General features: G+C 35.6%; 1 protein-coding gene across 1 annotated transcript in view; it reads left to right on the top strand.

Annotated features, from left to right (window-relative positions):
* The window catches only part of LOC107195039 (CUGBP Elav-like family member 4), a 158928-nt gene that overhangs the window by 90688 nt on the left and 52389 nt on the right, over positions 1–15851 (top strand). Inside the window, exon 4 of the mRNA XM_015584800.1 lies at positions 10827–10906. Coding sequence (XP_015440286.1) covers positions 10827–10906 — 80 coding nt within the window. The remainder of the gene's footprint in view (positions 1–10826; positions 10907–15851) is intronic.

Raw genomic sequence — 15851 nt, 5'->3', positions numbered from 1 at the left:
AATACCGTCCGACTTTCCGGTAATAAAGAAATTTCCAAATCATATGTTACAATAGCTGCCCCGTTTCGAGCGTTTTGGTCAGATTTGTTTCACCTAGGAACCTGCTCACCTACGCGCTTCATTGTCATATTCGGTAGTAGTACTATTATTTCAATTCCGATTTAAACTATGTGCATACTTCTATTCAGATATAGAAAAGTAAAGGATCACTAACATCGTATGTGCGTAGACCAGCTGCAATGGTTGTCGGAAACGTGAAATATATAAGTAACAAAAAATCGAATTTTAAAAATGCTTCTCAAATTAATATGTTCCAAGCTTTTATTTTACTGACATATTACGAAGTAAAATTGCACATAAATTAAAAATAAAAAGTAAAAGCAACACATATTAAACGATTCGAGATATTTTTATAACGTAATATATTAATATAATGGATTTTTCGAATGATTTCATTTATGTATAAGAGAATATGTATTTGTGTAATATAAAATTTAAAGATTCAAGAGGAATTAATTCATCTCCGAATTTTTTAAAATGCTTCTTAAATTAATATTTTTCAACATTTTATTTTACAGACAGATTATAAACTGAAATTACACAATAATTGAAAATAAAAAGTAAAACCGTTGCATCGGGATTTAAACGGGGATTTGAACAGGGATTTGAACGGGGATTCGAACGGGGTCTTCGTCATGAGCGGCGTTAAATTTTGTTAGCGAGCTGGCCAAGCAATGATGCTGCCACGTCCGATCCAACGATTAGGAAACATCCTATTTATTATTTGCCGCAATTGCCGAGTATTATGTGCTGGACAGCTGTCCTGTTGATACCACATTATTTGACGTATTAGACACGGTACATTTTCTAATAGGTCTGGTAGTGTTTCGGACAAAAATGTGGAGTATGTTTGACCTGTTGATCTTTCAATGAAGTAAGATCCAATGATTTAGTGACTAATTATGCCGCACCAAACATTCACGTTCCACCGGTGTTGGTGGTCAATTTACGAATCTAATGTGGATTCTCTGTTGCCTAATAATGCATATTTTTTGTACTAATATCTCCGCTATTTGCGACCGTGGCTTCGTCAGTCTATAAAATAGTCTGAACAAATGTACCATTCGAATCGTTCATCTGGTGCAATAACCCATCACAGAATTGTACGCGTTTCTTAAAATGTCGTCCATGTAGCTTCTGATGTACTGACAGGTGATACGGATGAAAGTTATCCAAATGAAGAATACGCAAAACACTGCTTCGACTAATGCCCGAACCGCGCGAAATCTGCCGTGTACTGATATGTGGATTATGGGCAAAAGCTATTAAGTTGGAAGTACGACATCCTTCATCCTTTACAATTCTACGACAGTGACGTTTCTGTTCGTTAAAACTGCCAGGTTTTTGGAGTCTTTTACTAAGCCTTACAAAGGTAAAATGTGATGGCTGATTTCGTTCAGGATACTCAGTTTGCTATAATATCTTAGGTCTCGTAGCATTTTCATCACACGCACATAAACAATTATCACATCGCACTTTTCTCTTTTATTGAACATCTTACTTTTACGTTTACTGAGCTACTAAACAGCTACTAAACTCAGCTACATCTCATATTGATGATGCCTAACATGTAAGAAAGAACGTGTTTACAACATGATTTGCCGTCGTAAACAAAGTTGTGTTCTCACGTTGACTGAGCATTATGAAATATTTCCTAATAGAAGATTATTAATTTGAGAATATCCAAGTAATTATTTATTTTAACCCCTCTTTGGTATAATACTCTTTTACCCAGAATTTGGTGCTTTATCCGATTTTGGGACAAAATATTGAGCATTCAATTTAAAAAACTGAAGGTGTCCCTCATATCTCAATAAAAAAGCAAAATTACAACCAAATAGGTTACAGCACTGTATATCCCCCTGGAAATCATGTAACATTTATTTGAACAATTTTTTTGTACAAAAAATAACTTACGAGTTATTTGAAGTTGTCACGTTACGAAACTCACCACCAGGGGCTGTGCCCTTCCCCCGCTTGTATGTCCGCCTGTAACGCCTGTAAACGCTATGTCCATGGCAACGTTCAGATTTCTGGGAAAATTGCGGTGTATATATTGATCTTTCATTGTTAGTAACTTTTTAATGACCAATAGTCGACGACTTTAACCTTCTAAATGTTACTCAGGGGGGTGACCTTGATAACATATGTCAAGGTGAAGGTGATCGGGTGTGGGGGCTTTTCGGAAGTTTATCCAAATAAATGAAGTTCATGATAAAAAAAAAGTAAATGTTCTAGTATTCGGAAATTCCTTTATCCGAACATTCATGTCTCCCTACTAGTTCGGATATGGCAAATTATACTATCAGCTTAAATTTTACTATTCAACCTAGACACAAGATGTGTCTCGTATGCTCCATGTTTTTGCGTCTGGATGTGGAAACGTGGGAAGAGAACGCTGTTGAAGAATCCAAAGTTAGTATAACTCGATGGAAACAAAACCAGAACACAGCTATCATAGTATTGTTACTAGAGTATTATACTGCGTTGCTGCACGCTGGGCGTGATCAATATTGGATGTGACGAAAGTAAACCGGTAAAACGTCAAACGAAGCCCGACCCTCGTCGACGCGTGCGTCCGTCTGTGTAATTTAATGCTGGATAAATACGTCAAACGGAGAGTAGTTTTACATTGTAATCTAGATGAATCTGCTGAAAGGGCCACTCCCCCCCCCCTCCCCCACAGGCACTCGTCAATTACAAAACGACCGTAAAAGGATTCCCTGGCATATAAGGGACTCTAACTATATTGCCATGTTCCGGGCTGTAGGAGAGAAGTGGCAAGTTCAGAGCCCTCTCCATGCTAAGTTCTGTCGTCATAGCCTCGGCCTCGGCGCCTACGCAAAAGCTGGATCGTGCTAGTACGCCGGCGTACGAGACGCGGCAAGAGCGAATTTATGTGCGCGAAAGTACGTGTGATGGGGAAGTGCCTCGCGTGGCAATATGTTTAGTGGCAATATCGTTAGAGTACTCTGTATTTTTAAGTCAGCTTCTTATCTTTCTTTTCGATGCGACATTATACAGATATTTAATAAAAGAATGAGTTGCAAGCTGTTCGTTGACTTTTCAAACTCCATTTCATCTAATATTGTTATTGCGAGTACTGTTGATATAAGAACGTTAAATTTAAAACGGGAAATTGTTTATATAGATAAAAGTACTGCGTCCTTCTGGATCGTAAAATAAAATTAAAAAGTATGTCTATACGTTTATATATTGTTATTTCGAAATTTATAAGAATGGTTAAAATAATTTTTCCGGTTGAAGTTCCGAAAAAGTGCACCCTTCGATTTTCATGAAATTCAGTAAAATGGTCTCAAGTAGTTGAAGTGAGATAAGGCTAAAATAAGGGAGTAATTATTCATTGTCAATTGAGGCGAAACCCCTCCCCCTACACCCCGCTAAAGCGTATTCTGTATCGCATTGTGTGAATGAGTCACACGTACAACAATTGATGTGGGTCAGTTTTAGAAAAATTATTGCAGTACCATAAGATGTTTTATGTCACTACTTCAGCTGCGTGGTAAGTAGATCTTTCTAGCTCCTACGGCAGTTCGTGTTTAGAATATGTATAAAAATATATTTATTATTTTCGTGTTAGCTCAGTTCATTGTAAATTGCCTCAAAGAACCTTCTACATATGTTTATTTGGGAGTACTTGGAACGATTTTACCAAGTTTCGTGAAAATCGGAGGGTGTACCTTTTCGGAACTACATCTATTTTTCCTTTCATTCTCAATCTATGTATCCAATTTTTTTCTTTAAATAAAATTTGGTTTTTATTTAAAACATTGACCAACGTGCTTTGTTTGACAAAATAAGGAAGTATTATACTTTATAATGTTTTATAAAATTACAAGCAAAGAACTACTATTAAGTATTCATTAACTGATACTTGCACGATTTTATATTACTACTTCTGTGAAATTTAGTTTTTCTATTTACATATATTGAATAACTAACTTTTAGCCAGTGTGGTAAGTACTACAAGTTTCATATAAGCGTTCTCAAATTCTACCTATTCTCAAAACAACTGTGCATTCTGGGAATAAAACACAATAGGACATTTGCGTGTTAAAACTAGGATTGAAGTTTCAATGCTTATATTTAAATTCCTTTTATAGTTCACAATTACATATAAAATCAGGGGCTGTAATTATAAATAATAGTTCAGTACTACACAAGGCAGGCGTTCATTTCGAACTTTTACAGCAGAAAACGAACGTGGTTTCATAAGTATGGCTTTACCGAGTCCCACTGATATTTTTCGAATGTAGGGGAGACGTTCCGGTTGGAAATCTATTTTCTGGTAATAGCAACGTGGCAATGCCGTTTTCCGGGTGTTGTCACGTTCCCGTTCGTACCCCTACGTGTGTATCTCTTTGTCTTCTTCCTTCTTTTTCGCAATCCTCTCCCTACATCCCTCTGGGATCCGGTTGTGTCCGCCCTATAATGGTATTTCGTGTCTCCACATTACATCTGCTGTCTCGCCTTGTACTACACGTTACTTTTCGTTTTACACTCCCGTCTTATGTGTTTCTATTGCAAAGTATGTCACAAATTTTTCGTATCGATAGAGATCTCGTGCTATTGAAGAGCATAATTGGCAAGAGAAACAAATATAGCTAATACCATAAAATCAACTCATTCTACGAATATGTAGTAATTTCTAATTAAGGTACCGTTAATTGTATTTTTGGATTTTGTGTTTAATACTTTCAAATGTAATGTAAAAAGGAACTCGGGTTAGGAGTGAACTATTGTACGATAGTGCTAACTCAGTTCGAGTCAGTCGTATACAGTTTATTTTAACAGCTACGTATAAATACATACATATACAGGGTGTCTCAGTTAACTTGATCATCTCGAATAATGACTTAACGGTACACATTATGAAAATTTTGAGGCGTGGAATTTAAATGGCATCAAGGGGCACATCTTGCAAGGTACGCGCTTTTTTTATGGGTGGAGGTATTTCAGAGATTTCAAGGTCACCTTGTTTCTTTTTTTAATGGGATGACCTATTTTTTGTACCATAGATCGATAGAGTATCAAATTCTAAGTAAAAATGTGTCGACCTTCATACGTCCTAAACCTCATAGTTAACGAGATATTTGCAAAATAATTTGAATATGTACCTACTATCTGGAAGCTATATGTACAGTGGGTGTAAAAAGTATTCGTACACCCTTTAAAACGGAAAAACTCATTTAAAATTGGTCCAAATGACTTGAGTTTTTTTGTGAAGTTAGAGACATTAATTTACTAAATGATGTGAAAAAAAAATTTGAAAAAGTTGCAATTGGTCCGAATCGCGAAGAAAATATTAAAGGTCGTGTTTTACAACTTTTTAATCTGAGGCTATAATGAAAATTTAATAAATACATATCGAAGATTTATGTTAGTTATATACATGTTGACAATTTCATCAAAATCGATTAACGTTGCTACGAGATACAAACGATTAAAAATGAAGTTTTCGGATAATGATAAAAGTGAAAGATGAAAATATCGTTGACGCTATGAGAGAAACGCCATGATTACAAAAAGTAACTTTTACTCATCGGATAATTCTCGTTGAATAAATTTATTTAATCGACGCTCGTCGATAAAATTACTTTTTCGTTCAAGCTTTGAGTAACGATAAAAGATAAAGTATCTTTTATTCAAATAGTTATTTAAATAATTTTTTATCTAGATAATGCCCATCTCTGGTATGTGGTTTTGTCTTTCTTGGCGGTGTATGTTATGTCTGTTCTGCTGTGTGCTATTGTTCTGTCAGTGTGTATTGTTACGTCCCAGTATAGTTTCGTTTGGTCATTCTCCAGTATTGTCTCTGGTTGGTATTTGTAGACAACAATTACGCCTGTTTCACTATAGTTCGTGTGTTACATATGAATCCCTTGTATTACGTTCTGCCATTGTATAATTTATAAAATCAACTAACAAGATATCAAGCCAAGTTAATGAATAGATATATTTCTAGTTTTACCCGTTGAGTATATTAAAAACCGTAAGTTCACATTGTTGTAATACGATCAAATAATTTTTGAGCCGGATGATCGAGAAAGCACGCACTATGTTCCTTTCGGAGAGTTTCCAACGTATCGCAAAGCTTTTCGCTCGCCTATATACCCGCGCTAGAAACGCGCGTTAATGCTTCTGGGCGGAGGGAGTGGTGGGGTGGGAGCCACAAAATATACTTAGGCATGTTTGCCGAGCAATCAAATATATGAGTGGAAAGTCTCGCAGGCGTTATCGATTGGTCCGAACCGGTTGCGGCAACGTAGAGACGAGGAAGAAAGAGAGAACACTGAAACGGGAGAGGGACGATGTCGTCAGAGGGTTCGAGACGAAATGGGAACGGGAGAGATCCATCGAACTATACATATAGCTACATCGTCGGTGGCAGAGGGCCGAGCGGATTGTCCAGTGTTTGTTGTTCGACGTTGTTCAGGGGGCCAAACATAATTTTCGAGTCGGCAAGAAGGAGCCGTTGGAATAGTGGAATGGACATTCATACATACATACACGCATATCTACATAGGCATGTACATGCACTATATACTCACAAATGTACTATTGTACAAATGTAATATACTTTATTGGCAGCAGATATGTGTAGTACGTACGTGTAGAGAGGTAGACACATACATACAAGGTGGGGCAATAACTATGTCCAGTTTGAATATTGCCGTTTTTTGTAATAATATGAAAAAATGTTATATACAAAACTTACACGGTATAGAGGAGGGCATATTGTGACACAAACATTTTCTACGTGGGTGAAGGCATAGAGGAGATTTGAAGATCTTCTCTATTTTTTTTAATGGAATGCTATGTTTTTTTTATCGCGATGTGATAGCCGGTGTTGAGACGACTTCAGCGAGCTATCATTGAAGGTTATACAAGGTCAAATGCAGTAGTAAAATAAACTTTCTTATATTACAGGAGATGCTCGAAGTGGTGATCGTTTGCGTCAATGCAAAGTTGCAATCTTCGTATCGCTGAATCACGTGCATGTCTTATTGTTTCTGAACTTATTTTAGCACATGCTGTATTATTTCATAGGGGAGTTTATTAGAAAATGTACCACTAATCATTCGCCAAATGATGTGGGTACAGCCCGACGGGTGTCCAGCACATTATGCTCGGAGAGTAAGAGATCCACTAAACGAATTTTACCCAAATAAATGGATAGGACGTGGAGGATTAGTTTCTTGGCCACCTCGTTCTCTAGATTTAACCCCATTAGATTTTTTTCTCAGGGGAGCATTGAAACATGCTGTTTATTAAGAAGTACCCACTACACCAGAAAATATGAGACAACGGATAATTGCAGCATGTGCTAGAATAAGTTCAAAAACGATAAGACATGCATTAGTACCCACTACACCAGAAAATATGAGACAACGGATAATTGCAGCATGTGCTAGAATAAGTTCAGAAACGATAAGACATGCACGTCATGCAGCGATACGAAGATTGCAACTTTGCATTGACGCAAACGGTTACCATTTCGAGCATCTCCTGTAATATAAGAAAGTTTATTTTACTACCACATTTGACCTTGCATGACCTTCAATGATAGCTCGCTGAAGTCGTCTCAACACCGGCTATCCCATAGCGATAAAAAGAACATAGTATTCCTTCAAAAATAATAGAGATGACCTTGAAATCTCTTTTATGCCTTCACTCACTTTGTTTGTGTCACAATATGCCCCCCTCTGTACCGTATAAGTTTTGTATATAACATTTTTTCATATTATTACAAATAACGGCAATATTTAAAGAGGACATAGTTATTGCCCCATCCTGTATACAAATATACAGTTACGTACACATACAGGTACATATATGTAAGTACACGAACTTTCGAGAAATTCGTGTCTTTTATTTCCACGCGGCCTTACTCCCGTCTGCTTCGAAGCGGCAGAGAAAAATCTCAGGAGCGCATCGCCTTCAAGAGTTTTCACTTGCACAAGAAATAACAGCGGGGTGGTCTAGAACACTTTGGAAGCTCGGACAAATTCTTACGATGTCACTGAGCGACAGGAGTTGAATCGCAAGAAAATCTTGTCCACGAACCTAGGGTACCCCTGATCGCTTTTCCTCCAAGTTTGGACATTCTTTGACATTCTTCTCAGAAATTCTTTCATAAAATACGTTCGGTTCTGTAGAAACACTTGAAATAGTTTCTATGCTTATTGAAATTGAAATTTGCTAATTCGAATGGAAACGTATGCAAACGATTTTATCAATTTGCGATAATAGTTTTTCATTTCGTTTTCGCAATTTTAATAAATTATGGTCAAGTCAGGACAAGTATCTTGTTCAGTGAAATTAAAATAATTGTTACTTAAACAATAACATTTGAAATGTTAATGTTTGTCAAATACTATGTGTCACATTCGATTCTAGTTATTATATATTCGAAATAAGAAAATACAGAAAATCAGAAATTTACCATTACCCTTCAATTTAATAAGAGTGACTTATGTTATTTATAGCTGCAACTTAAGAAAGATTTAATTTAATAGGCACAATGAATAGAAGAAGTCATATCGTTGAATAACATACTGCCTTCACAATTTAAGAGTAATTAACACCTCAACATAAATAGTGTAACGTTTTATATTTTTACTTCTTATACATAATTCTCGGACTTGGCGATTAGTAACTATTTCAGAGATTGCATATGATTATACCACATATTTTTCTGATTAATTTAAAAAAGTAGAAATCCACGAGAATGTTATATTCCTCTGAAATGAAAATTTTGATCAATATATGTTTCTATCTTAAATTGAGCTGCGATATCAATCATTATGAAAGTAGTACAAGTCTACTTCTTGTTTTGTTATTTGTAATTTGTTTATATTTATGTATATGATTTTATCGAAGCACAACTTATAGTACTATCGAAATAAACGGCCTATATTGTAGATAATCATAATGTAAAAAATTAAGAATGAAATCAGATAACAAATTCCTCGGACTTCATCACAGCATAGCCATTACGGCATTAACTTATAAGTCTTTACATTTTTAATCAAAAACAATTTAGGAAAGTGGTATAAGTCCATTTATGGTTTATAAGAACATTTTTTTCCGTAACTTAAATAAGATTTAAGTTCCTTAAAACATAGACACACGTTATTCGCAATTGACAATATTTTTTAATCGGTTTAAATGTATTACGCTAAATATCTCGTCACAATATAAAATGGACTTACACCACATTCAAAATAAACGGCTCATTAGTACAAAGCAATAATGCGGTGCATATTTTCCGAATTTCACGGAAACACCATAAATCTAAATTGCCTTCCTCGCTGTCTTGCACCATTTGAATAACGATTACAAGCGAAAAGATGGCATATCAAAGTCTAAAACTGCAAAGAGATTTCCAAAAGGTTCAGGCTGCTGAATCAGAGACAGGCAGGACCTTATCGTGTCATACAGCAGCAGGTACGAAGATAAGTGCCCTCTTTCCGCCCCAATTCTCTTCAATCCTGTGCCAGCTTAATGCGGCTAGGATACGGTTATCGAGACTCATTTATATCTCTGAACTCATTCATCTGTTTGATCTTAAGAACTCAACAATTATCTCGATAACTCTGATAAATGTAATAAAGACTCTGATAAATTGACCTTTAACACGCTGACATTTCAGTATTCTTCCTACATGATAAGAACAATACTAAATTTGTGACATTCTACGCTAAATCGATCACTTTTTGCACTCAATGTCAGGGATTTTGTTCATAATGAAATATAATGTAGTTCACATGAAATTGGAGGGAGGACTGCAATCTAAGAGGCCTTCATTTTTTAAATAAATGCTATACCAGCAAAATGATGACTTAAATACTGGCCCAATTTCACGTGGACTAGATTATATTACATTTTGAACAAGATCTGTAACGTCAAGTGGAAAAAAATGATCGATTTGCCGTCAAATGATCGACTTATGATTATTATGTTCTACCAAATTCCATTATTATGTTACGTGTAACTTTATTCATGAGCATATTTATAATTTATATTCATACTTGCAACGGTAAAAATTTATTATGAGACGAAGAACAAAAAACTAAAAAAATCTATGAAGCAATCTAAATTGAGCAAACCATGCTTTTCCAAGAAAATTAATCTATCCAAATTAGGCGTTAGCAGTTATTGTAGATTACATGTCATTTTTTTGGGTTGTGTGTAATTCATTTAAGAAACAATTGTTTTCAAACACCGGAACAGGATGAAGTAAATTATCTTCCGAATAAACGCGGATAAATGGAATTCTTCGGGATCTTTTTCCTCATCGTGATACCCATCGTTATTGCTTTAAACTAGAAATGGTATCCCGGATTACCGAGCGTTTTTCCGTTCGTGGTAAACATATTTTGATAAGTGCACGTTGTGCTCCACTGACGCGTCAATTTTTCAAAGCACCGTCGAGTTCTTAGTCTTCGTGTCTTCATCTAACTACAACGATAAGCGTACGTGGCAGATAGTAGAGGCGATTAATCGTTCCATCATCACTGTGTGACAGTGGCGGAAACGGAACTCTCTTCATTATTTCTTCGCGGTTTCATCATAAAGTTAAAATGATTGTCACTTCCTTCGAATGTCCGTCGTGCCGCGTAAACTTTCATCCCTAAAAAGAAATATGATGATGTTGTACGTTAATCTAGAATTTCTATGATTCGCTCTTGCAATGTGCAGAAGATTGTTTTTAATGAACGAAATGTCTGCTTTAATTTCAGGCTGTGCATTTGTGAAACTTTCGTCACATCAAGAAGCGCTAGCGGCAATCAATTCTTTACACGGTAGCCAAACTATGCTGGTGAGTATTGCTGGCTGTTATTATTATTAACTTGTGAAAGTATTAAATTAGATTAAATAAGATACATTTAAAATATTAATTTTCTAACAATAGATGCAATCATTTTTTTTTTAGACTTAAACACTATACTTATTTAAAATAGCTTTTACTAAAAATTTATATATGTACTGCGCCGGTCTTTGTACGCACCTTGTTAATTCGTAATATTATTCTGAAAATTTCTACATTTTAGTGATTTTGGTGTATCATTCATAATGTCTCAAGCTAGTATACAGGGTGTAACAAAAGTGTGGTAAGTCTCTGAAATGGGTGACTCGTGAGGAGATTTGGAACAAGTTTTTCCTTAGCAAAAATGTTATCCGAGGCTCCGTTAACGAGATATTAACAAGAAACCCCGACCAATCAGAGCGCGAGTCTGTTGGCCAAGCTCCAGCAGTAGCATCGATTACGCGTTGCGAATGGTAGCCAGCGCTGCCGCAGGAACTCGGCCGGTAGACCCATGCTCCGATTGGCCGGGGTTTTTCGTTAATATCTCGTTAACAAAGTCTCGGATAACATTTTCGCTAAGGAAAACCTTGTTTCAAATCACCCCGCAAGTCACCCATTTCAGAGACCTACTACACTTTTCTTACACCCTGTATAATGTTTGTAAGAAATATATTTTTCATATCGCAGGCACATCTGTCATCATAATAATCATATTAATTTCGATGTAATACAAGGCAGATCATATCCCATTGTAACACACATAAATGTACATCCTTAGTATACCAAGTTTGAATTCTGTTATACCCGACGAAAAAAATAAGATCCAAGCCGAACAACATATTTCAAAAATACAGCTAAATCAGGTCAAGTAATACAACTAGGACAGAGATTATTCTACTTGCAAAAATAAGTCGAATACAGGGCTCTCGCGATTATTGTCCCGAACTCGGGTCCGCGCAGGGATTATAATCGTGGACCACGCGAAACGCTTCTGACTCTCGTGAATACGTTTTTTGCCCGAAGCTCGAGCCTCGGCAACTCGCCTTTGTAGTATTCTAAATATAGAGAGATAGATAGGTTAATGTATTTGACCACTATATGTATACTATTTCTGCTCAAAATTAATACAGATTGGGCGCGGTACGTTATTATCCGTTTTCCACCGGTTTTACCATCTTCTCATTATTAGTTCATATTAAATTATTATAGAAAACTAATAATATCAAATCATTGTCACTGTTTTCTACCATTACTATCGGTAGAAGTAATCAATAATAAACAGACAGACGTGCAAAATGATATCTAAATGCTCGCGTGTCAGAATGGTACTCAAAGTCGATTATCTGGAAAACAAAGCATTATACGAAAACATTTGATTGTACATTGTCAATTTATTTTTATATGTAGTAGCCATGTACACTATCGTCCATGAGTGTCCGGAGACAGTACAATGTCAATATTAGAATGTTATTATTTTTCAATATACAAAACTATTATTTCTGCTGCAGTTATCGAATTGAATAGGTTTCTTTGGCTAATTTTACAATAGTATCAGCGTCTACTACCGTTAATTCTTCTTTAGAACTCAAGTTCACAATCTTTTGCACTGTTAAACTTAACTAACCCTAACCAAATGGCTGCATCGTGTTACAGACATGCTTTTTTGTTTTACATAACTGATATTCGTTTAAACGCATGGTAGTACAACAGAAATTAGGAAAAGACAGCTGAAACTTATTGCTTTTGAATATATTCTAGGTATATCCTTTCATTCAACTTTGGTCATCGTATCTTTATCGGTAGTATTTGTTTTAAATATCACTTAATAAAACTCAATAAAGACATTTCATATAAAAAAATATTTATAAATATTTGTAGAATATTTCAAAGAAATGCATCGTCATATCAATGTCCAGATTTGTTTGGACGGTCGTGTAATAACCATCTCACTGGCTGTATTACCCGACCTGATCACGCTGTAGGTATGTGTAAATACTCATGAACCGATACCTACTAATAAGACTAACAAGAAAACAAATAGAAAACAATGCGCACAGAATTAACATAGCCAATTGCGTTGCGAATAATATAAGCGATGAAACGCACTATAGATGCATAGATGGTCATTCGTCTCGAGTAGTTAAAGCTTGTAATATAGACAGTCGTAGTAATAGCTGGCGTGCTTGTAAATATCCTGTACTTGCAATCTAATGACTGGTTAAACAAAAATTTGCATAACACTTGGAGAAGTGTGGGTTACCTTCTTCTTCTTCCATGAATCTCCGCCCTTCGTCTCCGTGATACCACCAAACTTTCTCAACTTAGGGTCGGACCACGAATTCCCAGTTGTAATTGAATTGTCAGTGAGTTCCATCTGGGATTCCACCTGCTGATTGGCGAAAGTTCACAAAGCCGCTTCCCGAACTTGACCATATGACATTCCTCTACCACCCCCCTCGTTGTTATTGTGTAGCCATCACTCGCTGACGTCGTCGACGTATTCAACATAAAAGCCTTTATTTATTGACAGCACTGTGACGGTCATAAGAAAGTTTAAAAGAAGTATATACCAACTAAATTAAGTGTAATTTAAGGGACAAGGTCTAGATGTTGCAATGATATTTTATTTATCGCGAAGAAATGCGTTATGTGAATTATTATAGTAATAATAGTATGTGAGCCTGTCTATGTAAAGACATTTTTAACAATAAAAATAAACATAAAGAATTACTTTAGTTACAATTCATAAAAACAATACATGAATCTCTTATCAGGGTCAGAAGTAAGTTCGTTAACATTCCGTGGATGAAATTGATGTAAGTACGCGAAGTAACATATTTCATATTTGTAACTAACGGATAAATATTTTAAACTACACTTATCAAAATGATATGAAATGTAATGTGAGGTAAATATTTAAATAGACAAATGTAAATTACAAAGTTTCAACATCACATTGAAATTTTAGCGGTCTACATTAAACTTTCCATACCTTGATGACCAGACCGAATTAACCGACAATAATTTAATTTACAATGTAAATTCAATCAATGAAATGTAGTTTCACTGCAGAATATTCTTAATGTATAGAATACTTTGTACATTTATCCAATTAACTTACATACAATAGTAAGTTCATATTCATAACAGTGATTTATATTGTAGTTCACACTAATCTCACTAAGTTTATCCTCTTTTCTTATGGGTACAACAATTTAAAAAACTTTTTCATAATTCTTACGTATAGCATACCGCTGCGAATATTTGATTAGTTTTATAGATCCTTTACACTCAAGAGTACACGAAATTCTTGATTCATGCCTACGACAGTAAAAGAAACGAGCTTTTCCCTCTACTTTAGTCTTCATTTACACCACTGTGATTACAAAGAAAGGAATGTACATGCTGAAATTCGAAAAAACGTCGGAAATCTATATAGGAATACTCTATACCGTTCGATGTATTCGATAATTGTTTCGACGTCCATCAGCACGAGGGAAAACTAGAAAAAGACAAACGCGAATTTCCCAATATCGACGCGAAAGATTCCTGTTTTGTGTTACGCGTCTGTCGCGTGTGCGAAATTACACATTGCGTCGACCTAACAGGGTGAACCAGAGCCAGACGCGAAGCTGTTCCGCTCATATTACTCGTTATATCGCTCTAATTCAATAGCGAAATGCAGGGAGAAATTGTGGACACACAAAAGGAAATTCAGGATCGTGCCAGGGACCATTTGCCCTTAAAAGAGAAACTGACATACCGCAGAACGCACTATGCAGATCGTTTAATTATCACAACGAATTATGCAAATTTTGACACAAACGTTACGAGATTTCACCGCAACTCATCTGGTGCTTCGGGGGTGCGAAAACGGAAGACGGAAGCAAGTCACACAGTTTGCCTTTTGATTAAGACCAGTCTAGGTTTGTTAGGCTCGAAGAAACGTTAATAACTGACGAAATCACGTACCCGTAGAATTCATTAAATTCGAGTTATCACGAAGTTCTTGTGTTTCCTCATTTTTACATGCCTCAGGAAATATGTATTTAAACGCTGTACAGGGCGTTATGGTTTATCTGCTACACTAAAGAGAAGAAATGTTTACAGTGTTTCGTGAAAAATACATCTCTGCAAATTGGTTTTTTAGGTTTGCATTTATTTTTAAAGTAATTAATTTTTTCTTCTTTTATTAAATGAAAGTATATCAAATTGTTCCGGATAAAAAGCAGCACGTCTATTGCTATCTGTTATTCAATTTAACTTGTTTGGTCCCCTTAGATTGAAGGAAACAATCCTCCAACGGGAACGTTTCTTATACAAGTAACATTCAGCAGACTGTATCGCAAATCCTTAAGGATAATTCGTTTTGATTGCGTTCGTTCTAGTTTTCCCCGACATGTCACAATCTATAATTTCTCCTTTTATTTTCTCTGCCTTTCTCTTCTGACATGTATGTTTATTTCCACTTGTACATTAACGGATAAGCAAGAAATCACGTTATAAAGAATAGGGCTATAAAAAACGGGAGGAATTTGTTCTCATTTTTCTGCTGCTATACATTTCGACATTGCTAACATTATAATAATCACGTGTATGAGGAACAAGTTCGGGTTCGTAAGTAAATTAGAATAAGTTTAATATTTCAATGTTTGATATTCAGTTACGATAAAAAAGTAAATTTATCACGATTACCTGAAATGTATAGTAGGTAGTTGAAAACCGACGCATTTGTAACTATGTAAACGTAATACGTTTATTCAGAAGCATTTATCGACATTGCTACGAGCGTTTCTTCTTATTCTGATGCAATTGTGAGGGTATCCTACAGTTTGAAGAACCAAGGGTTGATAAACAACAAAAAGGTTCTTTTACATGTAAGAGCAACAAAAAATCTAAATTAAATAGTTCACAACTAAAATACTCAACTAAAAAAATCGCAAAAAAATCTCCAACA

The sequence above is a fragment of the Dufourea novaeangliae genome, unplaced genomic scaffold, assembly GCF_001272555.1.
Source record: "Dufourea novaeangliae isolate 0120121106 unplaced genomic scaffold, ASM127255v1 scaffold40, whole genome shotgun sequence".
Lineage (NCBI taxonomy): Eukaryota > Metazoa > Arthropoda > Insecta > Hymenoptera > Halictidae > Dufourea > Dufourea novaeangliae.
This window is presented reverse-complemented; position numbering and strand designations above follow the sequence as displayed.